The sequence below is a fragment of the Calidris pugnax genome, unplaced genomic scaffold, assembly GCF_001431845.1.
Source record: "Calidris pugnax isolate Ruff unplaced genomic scaffold, ASM143184v1 scaffold44, whole genome shotgun sequence".
NCBI classification, from domain to species: Eukaryota; Metazoa; Chordata; class Aves; order Charadriiformes; family Scolopacidae; genus Calidris; species Calidris pugnax.
The window spans coordinates 49,013,374-49,039,601 of record NW_015094506.1 but is presented as its reverse complement, the minus strand read 5'-3'; the positions used below and the strand labels follow the sequence as shown (position 1 = coordinate 49,039,601).

Sequence of the window (26,228 nt, the reverse complement as noted above, 5' to 3'; positions counted from 1 at the left end):
AACTTCTCTGGCCAGAAACTCAATGTGGCTTTCTTGCTTCTATAACAAACTGAGAGCAGACTTATCAAATGCTAATAGCATTATGAGGAAAAACCTTAATCTAAAAAGATAAAGCTTTACAAAGAGATCGTGTGGTGAGCTTCCTATAGCTGATTAGTTTAATCACTCAGCAGGTTTGGCTTATTAAATTAATAAATTGAAAATTAATTATTTAGCCATTACAACAAAGGTGTGAAAATCAGCCTTTACATTCCCAGATCAAAGTGTGAATCATCTCATATGAAAATTTTTTTTCTTCAAAGAAGAAATTTGTTTTTCTTTTATAAGAATTAGGTTTTTTTTAAAGCAAGATAGCATGAAAATGCATTGACAACACATAATATTAGCTTTACAAGACTATTTTTTAAGCTTTTGTTTTCACTCTTATTGTTTTATACATAAGGGAGATTAGTGATCTGCTTCTCTCCAGCTAAAATAATCAGAGTGATCAAAATGTTTTCATCTGTAATTTTTTTAAAAAGGGAGAAAATATGTTAGGTTTGATGATGCTTTACACAGGCTTTTTTCCATTTGTAAATCCTTTGATGTAAAAGATATCAATTAAAAGCAAATATTTCAGAAAAATAATAGCATCTGCCAAATATAGGTTCATGTAAATATACACACTTTGCTGCTGGAGCTCAATGATCTCTGCCTCTCTCCATATTTATGTGATTCTAAAAGCTCAGTTACTATAATTTTTCAGCTAAATTGCATCCATGTTTTAGGCATATGATAAAGCTATCCTTTAATTCCACATCTCACATGGATTTCTAGCAATGTAATGCAATTTAATTAATACTGCAAATTATGGTTTACTTGAAATAAGTTTGCCACACAAATAGTCCTTTTTCAATACAGTAAGGTGGTCAGAAGAAGGTAAGATGTAACTTTTAGTGAATCAGTTATTTGTGTTGTCAGTCATTCTGTAGTTATATAAAGTCTTTTCCTATGCTAAAATGCTTCTACCCCTGGCAGATGGGACTGCAGTTAACTTTATCTTCCAACCATAGGCAGAAGTTATTGGTGACATCCTTCCGTAACCTCTGATTAGTTTTTCTCTTTCTTTTTTTCCAGTGAATTATTCATTGCTTTGTCTCTAAGGTTTTTCTTCTTCTTTTGATCACAGGCAATGGACTGGGAATCCGAGTTGTAGGTGGGAAAGAAATTCCAGGAAGCAGTGGGGAAATTGGAGCTTACATTGCCAAGATCTTGCCAGGAGGCAATGCAGAGCAGACTGGGAAGCTGATAGAAGGTAAGATAAATACGTTATCAAAAAACAGAACCACAGAAGAGTTGGGAGCTTGGTATTTATAATATGTGTTATCTCTTGCGCAGCAGGTGTAATCTTGTGCAAGGAGTGAGGGCCACCTGAGAGTCCCTCTAAACCTCCATGAGTCCTAAAGCAGAAAAGGACTGATAGGTGGTCATTTTATGACTTCTGTAGACAGATAGAATTGCCATGATGAGCAGTATTATGGCCTATCTTCAGTAATGTATGCTGACGTGCTGTCTAGGAATAAGACAATATGGCTGGAATCTAACTGTGTACTGTGGAAGTACGTAATTAACATATATCATGGATGTGTGGTTTTAAAAATCTTTATCCTGGTTTGATTATTTAAGTACCCGTGTTGGGGATTACTTATATTTTTTAGTTGCACAGGCGAAATGGATCACAGGTCCAGTTCTCTCTCAGTAATGGGCACTGACTTTTTTTTAATTCCCTGAAGTGAGACTTGACTGAATATATCTGATCTACCTTTAGTTTTCCAGTTTAAGATAGTCATCCAACCTGCCCCAACAGGCAACAGAGGAAAAATGGCAGAATGAAAATTGATTTCATCTACCATGGACCTCTATTTCAAAAACTGGGAGTTTCTCCCTCATTTAATTGACTTTAACAAGACTGTATGAGACAACGTATCTCCTTTAGGCAACTAAAGCTAGATTAGTCATTATGTTTTCTAGGATTATTACAAAGGTGATAATTCTGTCTAATAACAATTTGTTTCTATCCATAACCACATCACTGATCCCTTCTCTGTGTAACTGGTTTTTATTTTATTTTCTTTTTTTTCTTTATTTTCTTTTTAAATATGACTACCTCTATGCACCTGAAATATCAGTTTATCCAAGGAGAAAAATAGAATACATTTGTTTCTAATTTGTTCAACTAATTACAAAAGAAAGACAATAAGCAGGAAGAATAGTTCTCCCAGGCAGAATTCAATTCACATAAATTTTCTGAACAGCAAACATGCAACAGAAGTCATAGTTAAATCAAAAGTACCTTGCAGATGGAAAAACTGAGTAAATTGATTTAAGAATGTATTCACACACAGATAATAGTTTAAATATGTTGTGGGTGTTATAAAACAGTGTCACCTGCATTCACCCTAGTGCTTTTTATATCCTCGATTGCTTCTTTGCCAGTATTTAAAAGTTACACATACAGTGATGTCAATGTCAATTTAAAGTTGAAGAAATGATGTATCAAAAAAATCTTCCCCTTTTCTCCTACAGAGTTGATTCTGCCCTTCATATTTAATGGGTAATATCTCACTCATCAAATGATAGTGTTATTTATTGCATACAAATGATGTAAGAATTGACCTTATTTTTTTGTATTTGTTTTGGCTTCCTCCATACAAAGGAGTAGGTCTTTCATAGCTGTGCTAGATCATGCATGCATTGATTCAGTACCAAGCAGGTAAAGAGAAGAATGTGGTTATTTCCCCAAGACTGGACATTTCAAGATAAAGAATGAGCAGTTACTGTTTGCAATTATCTCCAGTCTTTTGGTTTCTTTTATCAGGATTTTTTCTGGGAATTGAGGTTTAAAGAAGTTTTTCACTCACCATAGAGGTATATTTTAGCAGTGATCAAGAATGTCTTAGAGTTACAATAACTAAAGGAAAAGTTCAGACATGGCAGTTTGCCTTTCTGTCTGTTCAAAGAATGTAGTTTGAAGGTTTATTCATATTTTATAGAATGATGAACAGGACAGTAAAAATATTCTTCTATTTTGTTCTCCCATCACATGATCAATCATGTTTCTGAGCTGACCTTTATAAAAGTTTCCTGGACTTGGGTATGTTGGCATAAATCAACTCCATTAAAATCACTATACTTAATCTGTAGAAGTTGTCTACACATTGTCCCAGAATATGTTTCACTATTGATGTGTCAAATGTTCTGTCAGAGCGAAAAAATGCTTTCTGCAGAATGTACCATTGCTGTAGCAAACAAGACAAATACTTCTCCTTACTGTCATTTACCTTTTAAATCTTGCCTTTATATATAGTTTAGGTTTTATGTCATTTTAGATGGCTCTCATAGATCAACAAGGAATATTTGGCTACTTCACTGTTGGTTTTGTTTGTTTGTTTTTGTGGAAATATAGCTGGTGCACATTTAATCTTGACTCTTCAGAAGTGCTTACATACATTGAGGTCCTCAATCATTCTCATATTGATCTGTGTAAATCCAGCCAAACTACTAATGTCCAATATTGCTGATATTGTTGTGTCTGAAAACAATGGCTAGGCTTCATTTCTTTTTCAAGTTGTTTGCTATCTCTCCCATCACATGCAGAAACCTTTGTGTGTCATTATCTGAAATGACAATTACGTATTAATAATTTGTGTAGTAATCATGAGTCACTTTTTCTGCTGAAATGCTATGACTTCCAATTAGAGTATATAACTAGTCATCAACTAAACATATACTAATGTCACTACAAGCTAATATCTTGACTCAGAACCCTTTCTAAGAACACTGCAAAAAATCCCATCAATTTAATTAATTCCTCTAATTCTAAAAACAGAAAGCATTGGGTGAAGTCTGAAATTGTTATCTATAGCATGAGGAAGAAGGATAGATTCACTGTGGTTATGAAGGAAGGCAAAGTTCTGCCTGCTGTCTGCGTGACTGCATCTATGAAGAAATGGCACACTTTAAAATACAGATAATGTTCCTTTCCTTAGAGAATAGTAATCCATAAAATTTTGGCCTATTTAAATTGCTTCGGAGGAGTCTTAGCACTGAAAAGTTTATTTATAGTTCTGACTAGCAAATACCAGTCGTCTTGGTTCTCTCACCTTGAATTGCTTTCAGATGTCAGAAATATCTCTGATTCATCACTCATTGGCATTACAAAAACTGGAGGTGGAAGACTCATTCCACTGAGCTCATCAAGTGCAGGGACTGTGTCAGTTTGATAGATGTGTCTGTGCTCCCTCTCGTGTTGACAGAAACAGTTCAGTTATATTCCACCTGGTAAATCTACTGGGTGAATGGTGTTTTATAGTGCCAGCATTTTTCAGAAACAGAAGAACCCAGAGTAAAGAGCAGAAATAAAATATTGATATGTGTTACCAACTGTTACAAATTTGCTGGATGCCCTCAGCATTCAGGTTCTCTCGTTGGACCATTTCAGCAGGCTGACTGGAGATCCTGGGAACTGGTGAACCATGGGTGTCTGTGCCAAGTTTTCAAGCAGGCAGGCATGCTGTGACAATGCTGAAGCCAGCTGACATTCACCAAGATGAGGAGATTCCCTGTCTTTCCCCTCTCCTGGCAATTCTGGGCAACCTGCATGGTCTAAAAGATTATGGTGGTCTTACTGCCTTTGGTGATTCTCCACTCAACAGCAGCTATGACACTGATCAGCTTTTTGTTAACTTGTCCAAGGCTTTATGGGTGCATGTTTACTTTTAATATATGTGTCTCACCTAAATAATACCTTCCCAAACTTAGGAATAGGAAAATCATATATAGTGAAGACAAAAACTTGCTAAAAATACCGAAATAGCAGCCCCAGTTTCTATTTTATAGAAAATATAACAACGTAACATTTCTAGCATAACACAGAAGGATGCCACTTATTTTATGATTCACAGACCTTCCCTGTAAAATTTTAGTATATAAACAGTCCCTGCTAGTAAAGAGACATGCTATTCAATGCAATTCAGTTGAATTTTGCATATTATAATTTAATAAAAAATGTTCGTAATAGAGGGGAACCTTCCCCATCCTGAAGCTATTCCAATAATATTATAAGAAAAAATGCCTGGTGTACATACACACAGTGAAAGATAATGCCACCCTTTTAAAGCTGTTAAATAGGTCAGAGAAGAGAATATGCATTACCATTTGAGAGTTCTGTGGTAGTTAATGGTGCCCTGCCCCTTAGTCCTATCCTTAGGCAACTTGTTTTGATCTAGATGAGTAACTGCTCCCCTTAGGATGCAAGAGACATTGCTCCTCAAAACTTAGGACCATGAAGATCCTCCAAGAAAAGCCACCTGCAACCTGATGGCAGTTACCAAAAATAGGTAAAAGCACATCCAATGTCCTCAGCATCAAAGGCTGAAGATTGACGATGAGTTCTTGAATGTACTCAATGTCTTTTAGACTTGGAATCAACTGCTAAGGTGCAGATGGTCAGTTTTCCAAATTGGTTGGTTGCCTTCAGCCATGTGGCTCAGTTTTCCAAATTGGTTGGTTGCCTTCAGTTGTACTGGAAGTTCTCCAGGCCACATGGCCATTTCCTCTCAGGACACTATTTTGAATGACTGGGTCTTTATTGGGAATGTCAGAGCTCTCTTTCATCCTTAGAAAACTGTGCAATTTCAGAACGTTAAGATGCCTTCAGGAAATAAAACTGTCATCCTTAGAAAACTGTGCAATTTCAGAACTTTAAGATGCCTTCAGGAAATAAAACTGAAGTCTCCACATTCCTCTTACCAATGTTTATTCATTCGTTTCCTTCTATAGAAAGTCATATATTGAAGTGTCACAGTTTCCTTTTGTAAGAAGACCTTTGGTGCACAGCTTCCTCTCTGTCTCTCTAATGCCCTAATGAGACCAAAGAAACATTAGAATCATTCCTCAGACTGAAACTAAGAGCCTCCCCTTGGACTGTCATGAGATGGTGCAGCGTATTATCTCTTGAAGCTATGGACCATGGCCATGGTGTCAGAGAACACTTCCTCAGAATGTGATAGGAGAAAGAAGCAAACACCTATTTATTTTATTTCCATACACTTCTGAGAGCAGCCAATCCCTCCCACCTTCAGTTCTCTGAAGAAGGAGGCAGACCCAGGCAGCCCTGTCAGAAGCCTGCCTTAACCAGAATGCTCTGTGGCTCTCACCCATGGTGTGGACCTCGGCTTCAAGCACGCCTTAGCCTCAGGCTTCACAACAGAAGAATGCATACTGAGAGATTTGTTTGTAGGGAAGAAAAAGCCAGGGCTCACTGGAGACCCTCATCTGTATAGGTCCAAGTGTCATTAGCACAGCTCTTCATTATTTACAGGACATGCAGTCTGCATTAACTGGAGAAAAATATCTGGAGTATTTATAGTTCCTACAATGCTTCCTTTGAGGGGAATGTAAATAAGGCTAATGAGCAGACTAGAGAGGAGATGGCCAATCTAGGGAGGTGATTAGCTGTACTTTTGTTGTTCTAGTATAAGTAAGATGAATCTGGGCATAAGCAATGTTGGATAGAGGCGGTTGGAATATGAGCATCACTGTTTAATATGCAAAGTATTTCCTGGGTTCTGGGCAACAACATCTTTAAATACAAGCAGCCTTCTTACTCCTCAAGGTAAAAGTGCCATCTAGCCAATTTCCAGATGCTGTTCCACTTCAGTTGTGCCCCACGAGTGTTCCCTTCATGTGTTTTCAGCTCATAAGTTTTCCATCAGAACTGTTCAAGTTTTTAAGTCCTTGTCATCTTAAAGCATATTATTTGCTGGCTTTGGAAACACATGGTTTAAGTCCTCTCAGAACAGTGGGGCATGTAACTGATGATTGAGCAGTCCATGAAAGGACCAGAAAGAAAGCATTAAGAGTGATTTTTCTGCAGCTTGTTTGAAGCACTTGTGGGACAGCTTGGGTAGCACCAAGTGCTGAATAACAAGACCAGTACCAGGTTCAGAAGGTCTTTTGCAAAGGCGATAGCATGTGCAATGGTGGTCCATCTTATCAAAACTGTCTCTTGTCGTATCATAGACATGCTTTGGATGTTGCTTGGAAAATAGAATGTGGCTGAATTATCATGGTCACCCAAATAGTTGGAAAAACAGAACAAAAGCAGTAAGTCACTATATCCTTTTCCCCTATTCCTCTTGCTACACTTCCCTCTTATGCCTGAGTTATAGATGGGCTCAAGATGACTGATCTTGGTCATCTGTTGGTGGGAAGTGCAGTAGACACCAGTTCTTCCTGAGTTTTAAAATAATGTAGTGAGTGCTGCTTGCTGTTTAGCCAGTGAAAATTGGAGACATTGATCGGGGAAAAGAGATCACAGTGAAAAGAGATTTTTCCAGTCCCCATGAAGCTAGGGATAGTGAAGAGCCAGCATCTCTCCTTGAGTCTCTCTGGTAATTACACTCCTGGCAGAAAGTAGATACCATGATGAAGCTGGAAAATGATGAAAAGAAATTAAAAGGGATACAAGAAGGGAACAAAAAATCCTCAGAAAACTTTGGATCAGGTCTTAAATGAACAGAAACAGTCTCCTCATCCTGCACTTTCATTTTGCAGTTTGACTGCTTTAATTTATTACTCCATTGGAGAAAACAAAGAATTAACTTTTTCCTGTTCTCTGAGCTTTAGTCTTCATGATTTATTGTGCTGTCCATGCTTGTTCCGTGGGGTTAGAACAGGAGAGCTTCCTCTCAACGTATCCCCTGGGCTACAGGCTCAGGATTATCTGTCCCAGCAGAAACTGACTTTATCAAAGGAAATGTGCATAAAATAACAGGCAATGCCATAGCTTGGTTGAAAGCTTTGCCCTAAAGCTCTTTAGAAAGGACTTAATCGAAAAAAACCCCTAAGTGTCCCCCATCAGCTGCAATTCTTCACTTGTGTAGTTGTGCTCCTCTCCTCCATGTATTTTGTTCTGCCTTGTATTTCTTTCAAATAATAATAAATGTGCAGTGCTGTTCTTGCTAAATATGGCAGTGGGCATTCAGCATGTAAGAAAACTACTTTAAAATATTTAGAAATCAATTTATTTAAAAAGGAAAATCTATTTTAAAAATGGACTAGGAAGGACACCCCAATGAAGTGTATAACTACATGTTATAGTTAACCTTACATCTGTCAGAATGAAGCAAGGAAGGCAGAAAGCTTTCTCATACTGGTTTAGCCATTTCATATGCAATCCCACTGATAGTAGTTTCAATCCTGTTCTTAATCTGGAAGGAGGTGAATTGTACTGAGAGTACAGTTCGGCCATTTGCTGAGATGTGAGAAGGAAATCAGAATCAGCAGAAGGAATTAAAAATTGTTTTAGCACCTGTGTGGAGCTTACAGAAGGCAACAGGAGAAGAAAGACCAGCAGTATGAAAGTTTGACGTGGAAATCTGTGAGAGCTATCTACCACTTTATTTACTAAATCTGTTTAAGGCAGTTGAAACACACTTAGAAAAGAATACTTTTCCTTGCTTCACAATATACGGCATCTAGTTTATGGAGATTTAGTTTAATCTTATGGTGGTAGGATGATACAAATGGAATTTAGCAAGGATACTTCATTAAAAAACTTCTTGTGTACCTAGAATATCTGCTTTAATGAGATAAAGCGGGTAATACGAGTTTGTAATGTTTCTGCCTAGCACTGTAATTGCTCTATATTTAATTTTCCTGCAATAAAAATCAACACTGAATATAGCTATTAGAGGTAGCTTGGACCTATGATGTAGTTGAGCGGATGTATGGACTGAGATTTCAGGATCTTATAATGTAATCTAAAACAGAAGACAACAGAAAACTTACGGGGTTCTTATAGTTTTTTTAAAGGCACGAGAAAGAAGCATTAAATTAATTCATATTAGGAACAGTAAAGATCTGGATTCTTGTATAATACAAGTTACAGATTTTTCACTCCTGCATTTAGCCCTATTATGTGACATGTAAACTAGTATAGATTATACCTTCTTTATGATCAAGAACTCTGAAAATACCATGAACAACTAATGATTCCTGAAAATAAATTTTGCTGGAAAAGCCCTATCATACAAATTGCACCAGGAAATTTTATTCTTAATAACAGATAAAGAATAGCATCAAAATATCTCTTTAGAGAGTTTTTGGTTAGTCTTAAATAGGTAAGTCTAATTTATAGAGACAGGCAAAATAACCTGGATGCTTCAAGCAGAGAGTAGATATAGACACAGTCACTAGATGTTCCAGGGGTAATAAAGCAGAGAACAACCACAAAGGTCAGGGTAAAAGTGTTCATCAGGCGGTTTATAACACAAATTGTGGAGGATCACTGATAAAAATGTCATTGGTGCTGTAACTACCTTTCAGTAACATTCCACTAAGATCGTATTAGAAGGCACTACTAGCTATTTTAAATTATGTGGAGCTATGCAATTATCAGACACGCTGCTTTTGACAGCTGTTATTATTCAGGACCTTGATGGATAGTTCCTGTTAGGAAGAAAATCCAGGTTCTTCTTGGAAAGAATCATCATTGCTTCCAAAGAATGTGCCTGAAGCCCTGTTTCTCTGAGCACAGCAGAAAGAGCAGTGGGTAGCATTGTCATCAGGTTGCCCCCAGAGCTTTCCTCCCAGCTCCCACTAAGACCATACAGCTCCTTGCTCTTATCTGGGATCATACAGATCATGGGTGCTTTGATTTCTGCCTCTGACATTGACAGAGATCACTTGTCCATGTAGTCCCAGTCTTCCCCTCTTACCCTTCTTGGATACTGGATGCTTCAAGCAGAGAATCTTGGATATCTTGCTATATTCTGATGCTGCGAGTACTATTAAGGTTAAGCTGTCTCCATAAAAGAGTTTAATTCCTTTTTGCATTATTGCATTATTTGCATTATTTGATGCAGATTTGTAAGAAGATGCAGCTGCATTTCCTGTTTCTGTATTCCCAGTACACACTGGCAGAGGTGACAAGTCTGTGACTTTTCTGATTTGGCCAACACTGGAGGGAAAAATATAGAGTGCAGAGACAGCTTTTTGGGCACAGAGGTGAATCACAGCTATAAAGATGGTTTTAGTTACTGGGCCAGAGATATTCCAGGAGAGAGCTACAGCTTTAGCCAAAGAAAGGCGGTCTGTCTGTGGCTGTAAGACAGAGACTAGGAGATACATTCTCTAGATCATGTTATACCAAATACACAGGCAAATAACGAGAGCAAGGAGGCAAATAGAAACTGTGCCTGCCCCTTTTTATTAGCAATTACTTGCTGTGGGTGCTAAAAGACAGTTGAATTACAACTTGAAGCATCAAAAATATGTGCCTGGATTGCTGTTTCTTGACTTCTGTTTTCAAGGACAGGCTTCTGTGTAGCAGATTTACAAAGAAACCAGACAAATGCAAATCCTTTAGTACCTAAACTGAGGCCAGTCTGTCTTAGAAGTGGAAGTCATCAAAAGCACCCCCGTCTCCATTGACTGTATCGGGAACTTAGGTATTTCTTTTAGGTGACCTGTCTCACTAACAACTTAAAATATAGATGCTAAGTGCCTACATTAGGCATGCTGGAGCACATCTCATAAAACAAAAGCAAGAATCTTTTGCTTTTTGTTTTTAAGGAACAATATATATTTGGGCTCACTATATGTGTATTAGAAGTAGAAAAATCTTATTATGGCATGAAAAGGTATTTTTTCATAACCACTAAACTGTCTTGTTTGATAGTGATTTCCTAGTGAAATGGAAAGCTAAAAATACCATAATTCCGTTTCCTGTTTTGCAGACTATTGTGGGCTGAAACTAGCAGAATAGCAGTTTGATGTGATTTTATTGGGGAAAAAAATCCAATTAAATCGAAGTGAGGGTCATCTTGAAGTACAGGTTAAATATATCTATGTTTTTATGGACAAATTCCCATGCTCCCAGATTCCAAAAAGTGCATTAAAACATTTTGCACCTACACTTTGCAATTTTAACCTTCAATCCCATTCCTGAAATCTGGTTTTCCAGGAATATTAGGCCAGTCTTACCACTCCATGGAGTGTGGCATTAAACGTTGAAGGCCTGACATGAATTGTCCTCAGTCAGGGTTTGTTCTGCTGCAAGTCAGATAAACAAATGACCGCTGTCACTGAATATCTTGGAGGCAGCATCTTAGCTGTTTGCAAATCACACTTCCCAGAAGTAAAAAGCCTTTTTCAAAACAAACGGCACATTTTCCTGCCAATGAAACTAGATACTGCAGCAAGCAGACTTTCTTTAATGACTTGTTATTTCAAAGTATTTTCTAGATAGGTGTATGCACATTTGATTCTTCCAAGACTATAAGGAACATTATTCATTACTAACAATTTAGTGTGAAGAAAGAGGGGCTACTGAAAGTGGGTTGTCTCAGAGAAGAATGTTATCTGTCTTTTAGGTGGACTTTGATCATGGCAATAGGTAAGGCTTCAACACAAATTTGGAGTTCTTGTTCACAGAGCTTCACTTTAGTGTTTTTAAAAGCGACGTGGTCACATAGATAAAACCTGTGTTTTCTTGAAGTATTGGGTAATACACAGAGAGGAAATAGATAAAAGTAAGATATTACCTAAATTATGTAAATTAAATCAACCAATCTCTGGAGGTACTTAGGAAAAGTAATAATTGTGTAATCAACTAGTTCCAGAATTTTCCAAGGTTTTCTAAACAACTTCTTAAGGATCTGATGTCAATTGTTTTCAGAGGAGATGATGAACTAGCCTGTACTGTGCTCTGACCTAATCTGATATGACAGTGATATTCAATTGAAAGGGTAAAGGAACCTTTAGAACAAAAAAACAATTTTCCGCAGTTGGTTTTCCAATATAGTACATTATAAAATTGGAATGTTATGTAAATTAATACAGAAAAAGTTTTAGAAGTCACCTTAAAGAAAGAAAAATATTGAGCACTCTGAAAAAACTACATAAAGACTTTATTTCAAATTTTCTGAAGCATGTTCTAGATCATAAGGTAATTAGATCATCCATAAGGTATGGCTGGAAAAATCTTGTATGGGAATCTTCAGGTTTCTTTGAGATGAAAGGAGCAGGTGATTATATCATTTGACACAAAACAGAGAAAAATGTTGATTAAAAATGATTACTCTTTAACCAGATTTCTCATTTTGACTACAGTACGTATTTGAGGTTTACCATGTAAAATAAGGTAGTTACTTCACATTTTCATATGAAAAGGCTGAAGAAAACCTACTTAAAGTGTATTTGCAATGTAATAATACAGCTTAAATGTAACTGAAAAGGAAGATATTAAATTGCAAATTATCTATATTATTAGTGACTAACGCTTGAAATCATTTCATCAAGCAAAACCAAATCTTACTTTTGTTCTGCACGACAAAACAAAACAACTATGAAAAAAACTATTAAAAAATCAAAATGGATCTCTGGATTTCATTTAAACTTTGGTGCAAGTAACTGATAGCAGACCTTTTCCAACTTTGAACTGTTTCTAATTTAAAAAATATTTATTGCCTGTAATAGTGCCTGAAAAATAGGAAGATAAGCTATGCTTTTTTCCTATACAGATCCTAAAACATTTGACCCATAACTCATTGAAATCTGTATTATTTTTCTTTGTTTGTAATGGGAGTGCCTTGGATCCAAAATGAATATAAAACTGTATGATATCTCCCTAAATACAGCAGCAAGCACAATTCTATTAAGTACTTCAAGTTTGAAAACCTTTTGAAAACTTCTGAAATTACCTTATCAGTATATTCATATGTGCTTTTCAAACTGGTTTTGTTAGGTACTTAAATCTTATCATTTTTGAAAAATTGAATTAGTCTCGGTTTGGTTGGTTGTGGGGGGTAGAATACTAACTGATTACAACGCTTATCATTTTTGAAAAATTGAATTAGTCTCAGTTTGGTTGGTTGTGGGTTGAATAATAACTAACATATAAGGCTTTGCAGACAATTACATTCAACTCAGTAAGATAGTAATAAGCTTAAAGTAATAGCTATTTACTTTGGATATTGGAGATCAGATTTCACAAACAATATATGGTAGAATGAGAATTTTTAGGTCAACGTGTACTGACATTTTCTCTTCTTGGGTGTAACAGCAGAAGCAAACTAGGATTTAAATGTGAAAAAAGCAGAAGGCAAAGAGATTTCAGACTGCTGATCTCGGTGTCTGGCAGACGTGGGCAGATTGAAACTAAGTTCTCCAGGGTCTGAGTTCTGCTTAAGTCTCCAAAAGGACAGAGTGCATGTGTAATAGTTCACACCACATTTGAAACACGTAGATTTTAAGAATATTTCCAAGTTATCACATGTAGGGTAAAGCTGATCCTGACTGCTTTTCTGTGAAAACGTAGTGGTTCTGTACCTGCCAAGGGAATAGGAAACCTTGGTTCTGGGCCTTTCCCAACACAGTTGATGCTCAGTTGTTCAGATTCTTCTGCTTCTAAGAGGAGCTGTGTTTGAAATAAAGCTGCTTACTATAAAATTCCATTAAAAATGGGCAGTTGGGAGTGTTTTATTTTAATTGGATGTTGCTTTCTCTTTTGCAGCTGGTCTGTCTTCCAAACGATAAATCCTAAGCTGTTATTTAGTGTGATAGTTTAGGCACCTTCTAGGTAATTTCTACTTTTGTCTTGATTGTATTGCATTAAAAAGGATTTGTAAGGCAACAGTTTTCAATTATAATTAGTCTCATCTTTGTTTATGCATAATTTTGCAATTGCTATTGTCAAGCCAGATCCCACCTGGATCTAAAAGCTCATATAGTCTTCATTAAAAGGATGCTCATACCAACAGATTCAAAAGCATTCAAATAATGTTTTTAAGGTCCAAATTCTTGCATATTAAATTTCCTGCAAGTTATTCTATTGCTTTCATTTTCATGACAGATAGCACAGGTACAGTAAATTACATGCTGGTTAAAAATGTGAACATGTTACATGTCTTCTATTATTTCCAAGGAATGCCATAACATCCTTACTTTTCCTAAATATGCATCTTGCAAGAAAAACAAATGAAACATTGCCAATCGACATCTTAACTGAATTACAGTTGACCTGAACTATATTTCCATATATACAGAACTGCACAGTTGCAGACTGAGACTAATAATTCACCTGAAAGAGAATGCCATATAATGGAGCAAACATTTAAGACTGAACAGAAAAAATACATTAAAATGTGGACTGGAAGAAAAACCTAGATAAAACAGTGAGTTGTTGTTTTCCATGCTGATTGTGGCCATGGCTTTCTCAGAGGCACAAGAATTCTTCATGATTTATAGCTATAAAGAATGTTATAATGTCATTCCCAGTAAGCAGCAGGTAGTTCCCTGACTGATAGTGAGAAAAATTTACACTGTGAAGAGTGGCTTTGTGTTGTTCAATGGTAAAATTTCCTGTGGTTTTTTTTCAATGGATACTGGTAAGGTTTTTTTATAACATTCGTATGCTTTTATTTCGGCTGCCGTCTTTCACAACACTGATTACATGAAAATTAATCGCTCGCTATTCTCTTCTTTGTGCATTATTAATGTAAGAAATGGCAACATGAGACTTGCCACACATAGGACACACACTAAGTGTTCACAGTAAGAAGGTTTAGGTGTCAGTTATGTTAAAGTAAGTGAAAAGAAATGGTCTGAAAACAATTCTTTCTATTCTGGGGCACCCACAGGGCTAATTCTGGAGGGTCTATACTGTGTAACTAGGTGGAAGCGTATTATCTATATATTTATTTTATATTGGGCAAATATTGAAAATATATTACACTATATTACAATTTATTATATATTTACATGTTATAAAAATTAGGGAATTTCCATTAAGACTTTAGGAAGCTTAACACTTTAATAATTAAGAAAAAACTCATAAATTTTAAGAAAGTCCAGAAGTGACTACTGTAACGCTGGCATCTGTCATGAAGTATTGCCACGTGAAGTACAATTAAAGCAAGAGTTATGATTTTGGAGCCTTTGCTTTTGGGCATACACTTCTTTTTAGTGCTTTTCCTCTTCAACAGCTCAAGTCAATCATCTTCATAAGGTCTTATCTGTTGTTTTGTTAGGAATGTGTGTTTCAGAGTGCCAAAGAAAAGTTGGAGGTGCTGGGCAGTTTCTCCCCCAGCTGACATGAACAGGAATTGCAGAAGTTTAGCACAGTTAACTTTTTCTTGCTTTATGATCTACTTGAACTTTTTTTCCTGGCATTATTGCACATGTCCCTGTTATTCCCCAGACCTCCTAGTTATCAAACAGTAGCTTTCTTAAAAATTATTTCCCATGAAACTGTAACACACTCCAGTCATTATAGTACCGTGATGCTCATTCCAGCTGAATTTTCTTTACATTTTGATGCTTACATTGACTTTAAATTTTGGGTCTTATATTTGCTTTCACAAAAGGGATTGTTCATCGTGCATTGCTACATGACAGACTTTTTCAAATTAAGATGTAGCTTATTCATATGTTTATAACATGTTAGTCCTTATTCCCTTTGGTTGTGGCCACTTAGTCCAAAATGAAAGATATGTTAAAGTAAGTGAAAAGAAATGGTCTGAAAACAATTCTTTCTATTCTGGGGCATCCACAGGGCTAATTCTGGAGGGTCTATACTGTGTAACTAGGTGGAAGCGTATTATCTATATATTTATTTTATATTGGGCAAATATTGAAAATATATTACACTATATTACAATTTATTATATATTTACATTTCATAAAAATTAGGGAATTTCCATTAAGACTTTAGGAAGCTTAACACTTTAATAATTAAGCAAAAACTCATACATTTTAAGAAAGTCCAGAAGTGACTACTGTAACGCTGGCATCTGTCATGAAGTATTGCCACGTGAAGTACAATTAAAGCAAGAGTTATGATTTTGGAGCCTTTGCTTTTGGGCATACACTTCTTTTTAGTGCTTTTCCTCTTCAACAGCTCAAGTCAATCATCTTCATAAGGTCTTATCTGTTGTTTTGTTAGGAATGTGTGTTTCAGAGTGCCAAAGAAAAGTTGGAGGTGCTGGGCAGTTTCTCCCCCAGCTGACATGAACAGGAATTGCAGAAGTTTAGCACAGTTAACTTTTTCTTGCTTTATGATCTACTTGAACTTTTTTTCCTGGCATTATTGTACATGTCCCTATTATTCCCCAGACCCCAGTTATCAAACAGTAGCTTTCTTAAAAATTATTTCCCATGAAACTGTAACACACTCCAGTCATTATAGTACCGTGATGCTCATTCCAGCTGAATTTTCTTTACATTTTGATGCTTACATTGACTTTAAATTTTGGGTCTTATATTTGCTTTCACAAAAGGGATTGTTCATCGTGCATTGCTACATGACAGACTTTTTCAAATTAAGATGTAGCTTATTCATATGTTTATAACATGTTAGTCCTTATTCCCTTTGGTTGTGGCCACTTAGTCCAAAATGAAAGACACAGAATGACTCTACACTTTCATTTAGATCTGGAATTAGATTTCAACAGTTCAAGTAATAATAAGTTCTCACATGAAAAAGATGTCAAAAAAAGTGTCAGCATTCTGATATTAAGGAAATACAGAGAAAACACTTTTCATTTTCGGTGATGAAAACAAGTCTGCAGCTCTGTGTTGACTTCTGAATGCCAAGAAGAATCCCACTAAACTATTTAAATAATTTGATTTAATACTAATGTTCTTTGATCTAAAATGAGCTTTATCTACCTACCTATGTAATGTTATGTATATGCCTATAAGTTGTGACTGTTAGGGACATTTCCCTGGGGACTCATTGCTGCCAAACCAAAAGGACATGCTAACAACTGAAAAGCATTAAGTCTTTAAAAGTCTATAAGGCCTTAAAGATGATACAGGTAATTTTTCTGGTGAGAAAGAACTGTACAATCATCCAGCAGTAATTCTTGTACTATAGTTGTTCCTTAGTGTAAAGGATTTTCTGGTTTTTTTGGGTTTTGTTTTTTCATAAATTTATTCCTAAAGGGCTGGCAGGGATAGAGTAGAGAGCTAGAAATGTACATCTACAAAAAAAGAAAAAGGGCAAACAGGGAAGAGGTTTGGATTGCTTGCATGCTACTTTTCTGCTCCCTTCCCATCCCAGACGAGCTCAGGTCAGGAGGAAGCATGTCTGGAATATCCTTCAAATATATGTACCCAGACGAGCGGGTTTTGGTACTGCGCACAGGCCCTGTTGTTCTGTGCGGGTTCAGTTTTCAGAAGCAATGTGGGGTCTCAGGCAGTCCCTTGCCCTTCTGAGCATGTCTCACCAGAACCAGCAGAAGACTCCTGTTTTGTCCAACAGCACCATTGCCCTTCTGAGCATGTCTCACCAGAACCAACAGAAGTCTTCTGTTTTGTCCAACAGCACCAAGGCTGCCTTATCCCAGGCCTATGAGCTGATATACTGCTTGTGTGCATACAGACCAAATTACAAATGCACAGTAAGTTGGGACAGTCCTGTCTCGCAGAGTCAGGCTGCACATTAGCTACATTATGGCAAGCACAAGGTAAAAAAGAGCAGGCAGGAGGTAAAGAAGATATAAGGATGATCTGGTTAGTGCTAGAGTAAAGGATTTCTGGAATTGCATGGAAAGCAAACTCCCATGTACATTGCTCGTGTTCGTTGTACATGTTCATCATAGAGTCTATTGGCATGGAAAAGATGAGTACCATTTACCTGCCCAAGTGCAATGACAGTGCCATTTAATGATGCTGACCAGTCACCTCAAGGAATAGAAGGTTTGATTATTTCTTAGTTACTAGATAATATGCAGAACAGAATCCCATGAAATTAACCTTTAAGCTAACACACTAAAAGGAAATGAGTCATTCATTCCAGGCAATGTTCATCACTATGTGAGCACCGAGCTTGCTAAATGAGTTCTGTCATAGTGTGGGCGAAGTGGAATCAATCCATATCATTCATACATTTGCTGCTCATACAGACAGTTTTGGGACTGCTAAATAGAAATAAGCATTTACTTATGTCTAAATAAAGCAAAGTTTTGTATTACATGTACTGATTATACTTTCCAAATGGGTCTGAAGTGACTGATTAGAGAGACTGAGAGTTCCTGAGATGAATGTGAAAGAAAGGATAAAAGGAAGCAAGATTCTAGGCAAGAGCTTTCATGTCTGCTGTTAATGGGGAAGTAGAAACAGTTTTAGTCTCAGACAATGCTAAAGAAGGAAAAGACAATCTTTCATCTTCTTATTCACAGACCACTGTACTATTCTTAGAAGTATCAGCCTATCTCAGTGATAGTAATAGCTCTCCAAGTCACACGGTGGAAGCTGACTGATTAGTTGGAAAGTAGGGGCTTTCTTCTGATTGAATAGCTGTAGAGAACACGAGACAAGAAAAACACTTCCCACTGTTTAGGAAGCAGTGAAGATCTAAAGAAGGAACTGAAAATATCTTCATGTCACAGTGACCCTTGTTGAAAATGATGCAGACAGACTGGTAGATACGATAAAAACAGCTTTACACCAGACGAGCAGTTAGTTGAACACGGGCTGAAGCACACACTCCCCTATCTGGATGAATACCCGTCAGTGACGCACGCTGACGGGCTGCAGTGCCATCTCAGAGGTTCTGTCTCTGAACGGAGACTAGCTGGAAGAGCACCTGACAGCAGATAAGTGCTTCTCTGTTGCCTATAGTTTCCATACGTACTGAAAAATTTGGTGCCACCTAATGGCACATTCCAGATTTTGAAAGTGTTAAATCTCTGTACAGGAATGCTTTTTCATTTTTGTAAATGCTGTTACCTATATTTGTCAATGCTTCACACTAAGAATTTCTAATTCAGTATTCTTAATCATATATCTTGGGATGTAATACGCTTTTTTTAGACATGAAGATTACTAAGCCCCACAGGCAGTACAAGGATTTCTGTTTGCTGGCTTTAAATATATGAACAGGAGTCATCACAGTTTCCTTTATTTCAGCAACGTAACAACACATGAAACTAAATTATTGCACCTAAGTGCTCAGGTGTGTTTACAGGTGAAATTTAACTAGCTATTTTGTCAAAGTGAGCTAAATTATTCTAGACCATCCTTAAACAAGTTTACTGGTATAGCTTCATGAATGTAGCTGTTTCTCATAGTAGAAATCTGACTTTGTCAAGAAAGTATTGCTTTAGCCCATTGGGTTTATATCAGCATGAGTGCACTTATAAAGACCATTAGCAAAAAGGAGTTGGACTACACCACCACCAATCTACATGTCTTTTAAATACCTCCAGGGATGGTCACTCAACCACTGTCCTGGGCAGCCTGTTCCAATGCTTGACAACCCTTTCAGTGAAGAATTTTTTCCTAATATCTGATCTAAACCTCCCTTGGCATAACTTGAGGCCATTTCCTCTTAACCTTCTTTTCTCCAAGCTAAGAAACCCCAGTTCCCTCAGCCACTCTTCATAAGACTTGTGCTCTTGACCCTTCAGCAGCTTTGTTCCCCTTCTCTGAACACACCCCAACACCTCAATGTCCCTCCTGTAGTGAGGGGCCCAAAATTGAACACAGTACTTGAGGTGGGACTTCAGCAGTGCCAAATGCAGGGGGATGATCACTCCCCTAGTCCTGCTGACCACACTGTTCCTGATACAGGCCAGGATGACATTGGCCTTCTTGGCCACCTGCGAATACTTCTGGCTCATATTCAGCTGGCTGAGGACCAGCACCCCCAGGTCCTTTTCTGCCAGGCAGCTCTCCAGCGACTCGTCCCTGAGCCTGTAGCGCTGCCTGGGGTTGTTGTGACCCAAGTGCAGGACCCGGCACTTGGCCTTGTGGAACCTCATCCCATTGACATCAGCCTATCGATCCAGCCTGTCCAGATTCCCCTGTAGAGCCTTCCTACCCTCAAATAGATCAACACACCTGCTCAACTTGGTGTTGTCTGCATGTATAATGGCCTTCCACAGAGTAATTGTATGTTGAATGATGCAATATCTCCTTTTGTTTGTTTGAGCTTGTCCTCCAGGTAGCGTCATCCGTCAGTAGAAAGTGAGCATTAGTATTAGAATCGCAATTTGGACATCATGCCTGGTTCTCAGCTGTCACTGAATTCAATGAAAGAACCAGTAAAATCATGCTCAGTTTGATGAACTTTGGTTCATAAAAGCACATGCTTTGAAGAAGTGTCATTTGTGAATGGAACCAAGTTTCCGTCTGCACTTTGCATTTATAGGTCTTCAGGATGCATTATGAGTTCAGTTCTTTTCATTTGCCTGAGAAGAAAGAAGTATACACTATGATTAGGAGTGGTCCTGCAGGCCTCCAGGCAATTGGCAAAGAAGAAATACAAATGGCAATTATATTTCTATTGCCTCAGAGCCTTTGGACTGAACTGGAAAAAGTGGCTGGGCTTCTGATTACTTTCTTTAAAATTTGCTGTATACATTGAAGACAATACTTATTATCATCTCTAAAAAAAAATGATCAAATTAGATGAATCTGGTTCATTACTTTTAGAGAAAATAATTATTAGTTTTGGTGAAGATAAAGAAATGCCTTTGAAATGGTGATGAGTTGATAGGCAATTTAGCAATTCCTTGGATACTTTTTACCCAAGGAGAATTGCTCAAACTCTTTCATCTCTAAAGCACACAATATCATTTGTGCTTTACTCTTGTATTGTATTCAGTGTGTTTCTGGGATTTATAGTTTCATCTGGCATTTGTTACTGCTTGCATGTATTTTTACCTTATTTACACCTTTGTTATATAACTGATTCACATTATTTCACAGATGTAATTGCTCAGTTTTGAGCTTTTGCTTAAATTTCCTCTAGAAGAAAGGAAACATGTAATTTTTATTCAGTTAAATACAATACCTATTTTTCCTCTTTATGCTTGGGATAGAATAGTTAGTGGTTTGACAAAAGGAAACAGAGATGATTGTTTTAGTCTCTTACATTGTTTAACGCTAACAATTTTATTATATCAATCCTGGGAAAAAGATTTTGACCTGTACAATAGCTTTGGTGAAATGTAAGCAATCTTAAAAGAGTAAATAGTGAAATGATCAAACTCCTTTGAACTCCTTGTTGACCCATAATGAACATTTGAGCTTGATTCTAAAGAGTTGAAATGTCAGTTTAACACTTACATTTGGCAGTTTAAAAATAATGCTCGATATCTCACTTGGGGCGTGTTTTTGAAGGAGAATAGGCCATTGCAATTCCCATTGAAGCTAAAGTGAGGATGCAGTGCTGAGAATTCAGTAGCAGTTCAGTGTTTAAATTTGGTTTTGATGCGTAAATAAGACACAAGTTTTAAGAAGTAGGGGCAGAGGTGGTTGTAGGACTAGCGTGTAGTTGCTAGGTTGAGACTATGAGAGCATCAAAAGAAACAGGCTTATTACTGTTGTTGCCACAGGGCAAGAGGTTGCCTATTCAGGCAGCAATTATTGCCACACAGCAGCAGAAACAGCAGGGCGGGTGCTTGCACAGCACATTGGCATGGAGCACTCAGGCTGGGAACGCATCCTTCTAGCACCTCCCCTGCCCCTACCTAGCCACAGCTTTATCAAGACCAACACTTCATTCTTTTACCCAAGAAGTCTTACACCAGATCTCATAGGCTGCATTATTCCCTGTGAGTTTTGATGTACTCCATTACTTCAGCAGAAAAGCTGTGAAGTGCCTTCAGGAGACTCAAAAATGAGCCCTGAAACTACCAGCCTTGTCCTCCTCTTGTTTGTCATCAGCTGCAAGCAGGGCCTTTTTGTGGCTGTTGTAATCCCTGGGGTAACAGCGGCTTCTACCCTGGGGAAACTCTTTCCCTGGAGGGCCGTGAATAATATTTCTAGAGCTACAGTTATCAGTAAAGGCATGTGCTATTGTCACTAAAATTGGGAATAAACTCCTTAATACCAAAGTAGTCTTAAGAAACAGGAATTCTTTTATTCAGTGCCAGAGAGGTGGAGGATCTCTCCACCCAGTGTGTCCACTGAAGATTCACAGAGACTTATATCCATACAGGATATGCATAGTCATTACATTTCCAAAAACTCATTATAATATTCATATCACCCTGGCATATGCGCATTAAGTCCGTTAGGGGCTTCATGGGAGGTCTTGGGTGGTCTCTAGTGGAGTTCAGTGGTCACTCAGGAGTGAAGTCTCAGTGAATTCTTGGTGGTTCTTTCCATATGAGGCATCGACTCGGACTGTCCTTCTGTTTGATCAGTATGGCTGGTTTGTGCTGATAACTCTTTGAGTGGATTGGGGAATGTAAATGCAGAAGCTTTTTCAACTCCTTCATTTATTTTTCAGGTTCTTCCTGATGGTGTTTTTCACTGTTTGTTTCTGTTTGTTACTTGCTAAAGGCGCCCTTAATCCTTTTAGTTACAAATTTACATATCAGCTGGACTCTCAGTTCCTGACTGTAACAGAATCATACACATGTTTTGTTTGTCTTCCTGATGCTTGCATGCTGAATTCAGTCTAGTAATGGTGATCATAAGAAACACACAAGTATGCAGGCTGGTAAGAGATCATTTGTTTTAGTGTAGATAATGAGAAGAAATAGAAGCTGTTGCTAATCAGTATATGTGCCAAATTTAAATTAAATAAATAAATGCATTGGATTACTAAAACCAGCGGGCAATGAATGTAACGTGATCGGTTGCTCTGACTGGTTTATCCTTAGCTGCCCTCTACTTGTCACACGCAGGACCATGAATGCCTGCCCTGCAGGGAACCTGGATATGGAGTTTTGTTTGATACCAAAGGAGAACAGAGTCCTTGCCCTGCCCTGTTCTCACACTCACTTTCTACCGGCCCAGCACCATGATCAGGAGGTCCCACCTTCCCTTCCAGTACCCACTGCCTGGGATGGTCGGGCAGGACATCATATTGGCTCTGCTGTGCCACTGCTTGCAGCTGCCCATCTCAGGTATCCCCTATCATGGTCCCTAGGTGACTCCGTCTATCCGTCTCCTGGATCTCCAGGTTGTTCCCTACTTCCAACACCTCTCCTCCAGCCAGAATCTTCACCTTCTTCTTTCCAGGCCTCCTTTCCTTTCCAAGGCCACTTCTTTTTGGGAGCCCTCCCATTAAGCACCTCCTCTTCTTTTTGGACCCAAAAAGTCCCTGGTTTCCTCGATCAAAACTGTGTATGTGCAGAATCACGTCGCATGAGCATTCTGCTAACTGGTGGTTCTGTCTCATTCCTCATGATTAACTGGAGCACTCGGGAAGGGTCACTTTCCTTTAATCCAAGTGTTATCAGTATTTTGAACCAGATCATACTGGTTGCAGATAGGAAGTAGCCACTTCTGCCTGAGAGTTCAAAAGTTCAATTTCAAACATCCATACACACAAATGCATGCACCCAATTATCTGCCTCCTGCTAGCATTCACAATCTAAGCTATTTTTGCCTATGATAATACTAAGTAGTTTTTCTAGTTCTATTAAAGCCAATAAAAAAGAACAACACTTTTATCATATAAGTTCACTCCAAGAACCTGCAGCTGTAAGGGATTTGCTATTGAAATTATTATTGCAACTCTGCGACGAAGAAGCAACTCATGCACATGTCAAAAAAGTTCTCCTTATGTCTCTTGGGATAATGTAAATCCAACTTTTGAATCAGAATTTGACATCAATAGAAAATATGGAACAGTCAAACAGGAACATACTTGTGTTACTATTTTATTACTTTGGTCCTTTCCTGTAGCTTTTCTCCTACCCTGGCTGGCGTAGAGTTGATTAGTTCTTGGCCTTCACATAATGTTTTTTCTATTCTTGCCTGGATGCTATTTCTCACATTGAGTTCTTGAGCTATGACTTGAGTTCCAAAAAGCTTATTATAATAATATATTATTATAATATAAAGTTACATTATTATAATATAAATTATTATACTATATTAATTATTATGACACAGTGTATATTAAATATTGTATCGTGGATAATATTATAATATAAAATTACAGTTAAAGCCTCTTTTTAACATCTTATGTGAGCATTAATGTAGGTTGATTAGGTATGTAGCTGCCAGATAATCACTATCACATCTTGAATGTACAGTATAGCTTCAGTAATTGTGCATTCAGATTTCCTTTAGAGAACCCTACAGAGAATCATAGAATCATATAACCACGTCCCTAATCATGAATCATTTATTTATAGGCTAATTCTTTCTTCATGCACACATACTACATTGATTACAATGGACCTATTTGTGAAAATAATTCTACTTCCTTGATCAAGTACTGCAGATCAAATTTATATACAGCGATGTTTATAAAAAAACTTTGCGTGACTGTTATAAGTATGTTGGAGTTGTGTGAGCATCAGCAAAATTACATTCTAAGGTAAGAAGAAAAACATTATTTAAAATTGCTTAATTTAAAATATTTATTTAAAATTAAATCTAATTATTTCATTTACTATTTAAAAAAAAAAAAACAATTTTACTTGCATGTCGTGGACCATTCTCATTGAGATATATGGCAGTTGTTACTGAGGCTCACTTCCCTTTCTCTGACTCATGTTGCAGATTTGCAAGTGTGGTTTAACTCCAGCAGGCAGGTAAGTCCCCCACAGCCGCTCGCTCACTCCCCTGACGTGAGATGGGGGAGAGATGGCTCTGTCCCAGCCAAAGCCAGTGCAGCGAGTTGAAGCATACTTTTAAATATGACCATGCACAAGCTTCCGTCCCTATTTGATTGGATCTCTCTGATTATATTCATAAAATTTAATCTTAAATGACATTTAAACCTGCAAGATTTTCCTAGCTCAGGTTGTACCAAGACAGTGAGTAGTGTTTGAGCTCCCAAGAAAGACTACTTTGGGAACTGGAAACACTGCTCTGGGCAGCCTTAGCAGCACACAAGGGAGCTGAGTTGCTCTGTGAATCCAGCAGTGAAACTGGACTACCGTTAATATCACTCAGCAGATGTTGCTAAAAATGGGGCTTGTGCCTAATTTTATCACTGAACTTGGAAGAACAATTATTTATTGAAAACAGAAATCTGGCAGTTCTTCAAGTTTACTGTTAAAAACCCAGTCATTTCTAACTGGTAACTTCTAGTATCTCTCATTTGTCTAGCAGACGTGTAACCTGTACTTCTTAAAGTGGAATTATCCTAATATTTTTCACTAAAATACTTTATGAATAAGCTATAGGATATGAAAGTTAAGAGTTAATACCCTTGATATTTCACAAATACTCTCTCATACCACTCTATTAATGTTAGCAAGATTTCTGAGGCACAAACACACTTAGCTTTATTAATAGCACTTGTCGCTTGCAAATCTCGAAGTTAATGTACCATTATATACCGTTATCTTTCCACCATGTTTTTTAAACACATAAAGAAACTGAGGCACAAAGAGGCAAATTGGCTGGTTCCCTGTCTGGCTGTAGCAGAAGCAGAAGCAGAACTGCTTCTCAGTCTCTGATTATGCCCTATTAATCCCCTTCATTTGAGGTACACTGTCTTCCAGTTCATTCTACTCGTTGATAGGGTACAGCTGCCAGTTTGCTAAACTGAGAGAAAAAAATAAAATTCCATTTCTGTTTCTAGGATGGATTTATAATTTTGGATGAATAATGAGGGAATCAATGAACATATTTTTAAGTGTCAGGAAAGAAAATATCTTACCTAAGCCTGTATTACGGGCTTCTTTTCTAACCACTAGTGAAAGAATGGTACCCCAAGGCACATGATTCATCTCATTTCAAATAGGTGTCAAATGAGATGAACCATCCGAAGAGGAGCCTGCTTCTCTTCATTCATTAACTACTCTAAATTCCTAGAGAGCTACCAAGGCAAGACTCCTAAACAGCTGAAAATTCACACATTGGCTCTCAGCCTAAAACAAGGTAAAACCAAAATATTTTGTGTGCATGCCAGTTCTTAACTGCAGACATCCATAGTGATACCCATGCTCTTTTCTTTATTGCTCTAAATCTGCTCAAAATTTGATGGAAAAAAAAAACCCAAACCCCAGGTTATTGATTGTTGAAACCAGGCAATAATCAAACAAATCTGCTCTATATACTTTCTACAGTAGTCCTACATCTATGGACATGCTTCATGTCAGGAATTTGCAGAAACATCAAATTAACTTTTTCCAGAGAAGCGTAGCAAATGTTGATTGAAATAAAGTCCATTAGAATTCCATCGTTCTGACAACTCTATGACGGGAAAATATCTAATAAGAAATCTAGAGTTTCTTAATCTCTGTGAACATGTTACTATT

The 26,228-nt window shown here is 37.4% G+C and overlaps 1 protein-coding gene across 1 annotated transcript in view; it reads left to right on the top strand.

Moving 5' to 3' along the window:
* The window catches only part of PCLO (piccolo presynaptic cytomatrix protein), a 385,413-nt gene that overhangs the window by 255,619 nt on the left and 103,566 nt on the right, over positions 1 to 26,228 (top strand). The window contains exon 10 of the mRNA XM_014963376.1: positions 1,169 to 1,294. Within this exon, the coding sequence (XP_014818862.1) occupies positions 1,169 to 1,294 (126 nt within the window). The remainder of the gene's footprint in view (positions 1 to 1,168; positions 1,295 to 26,228) is intronic.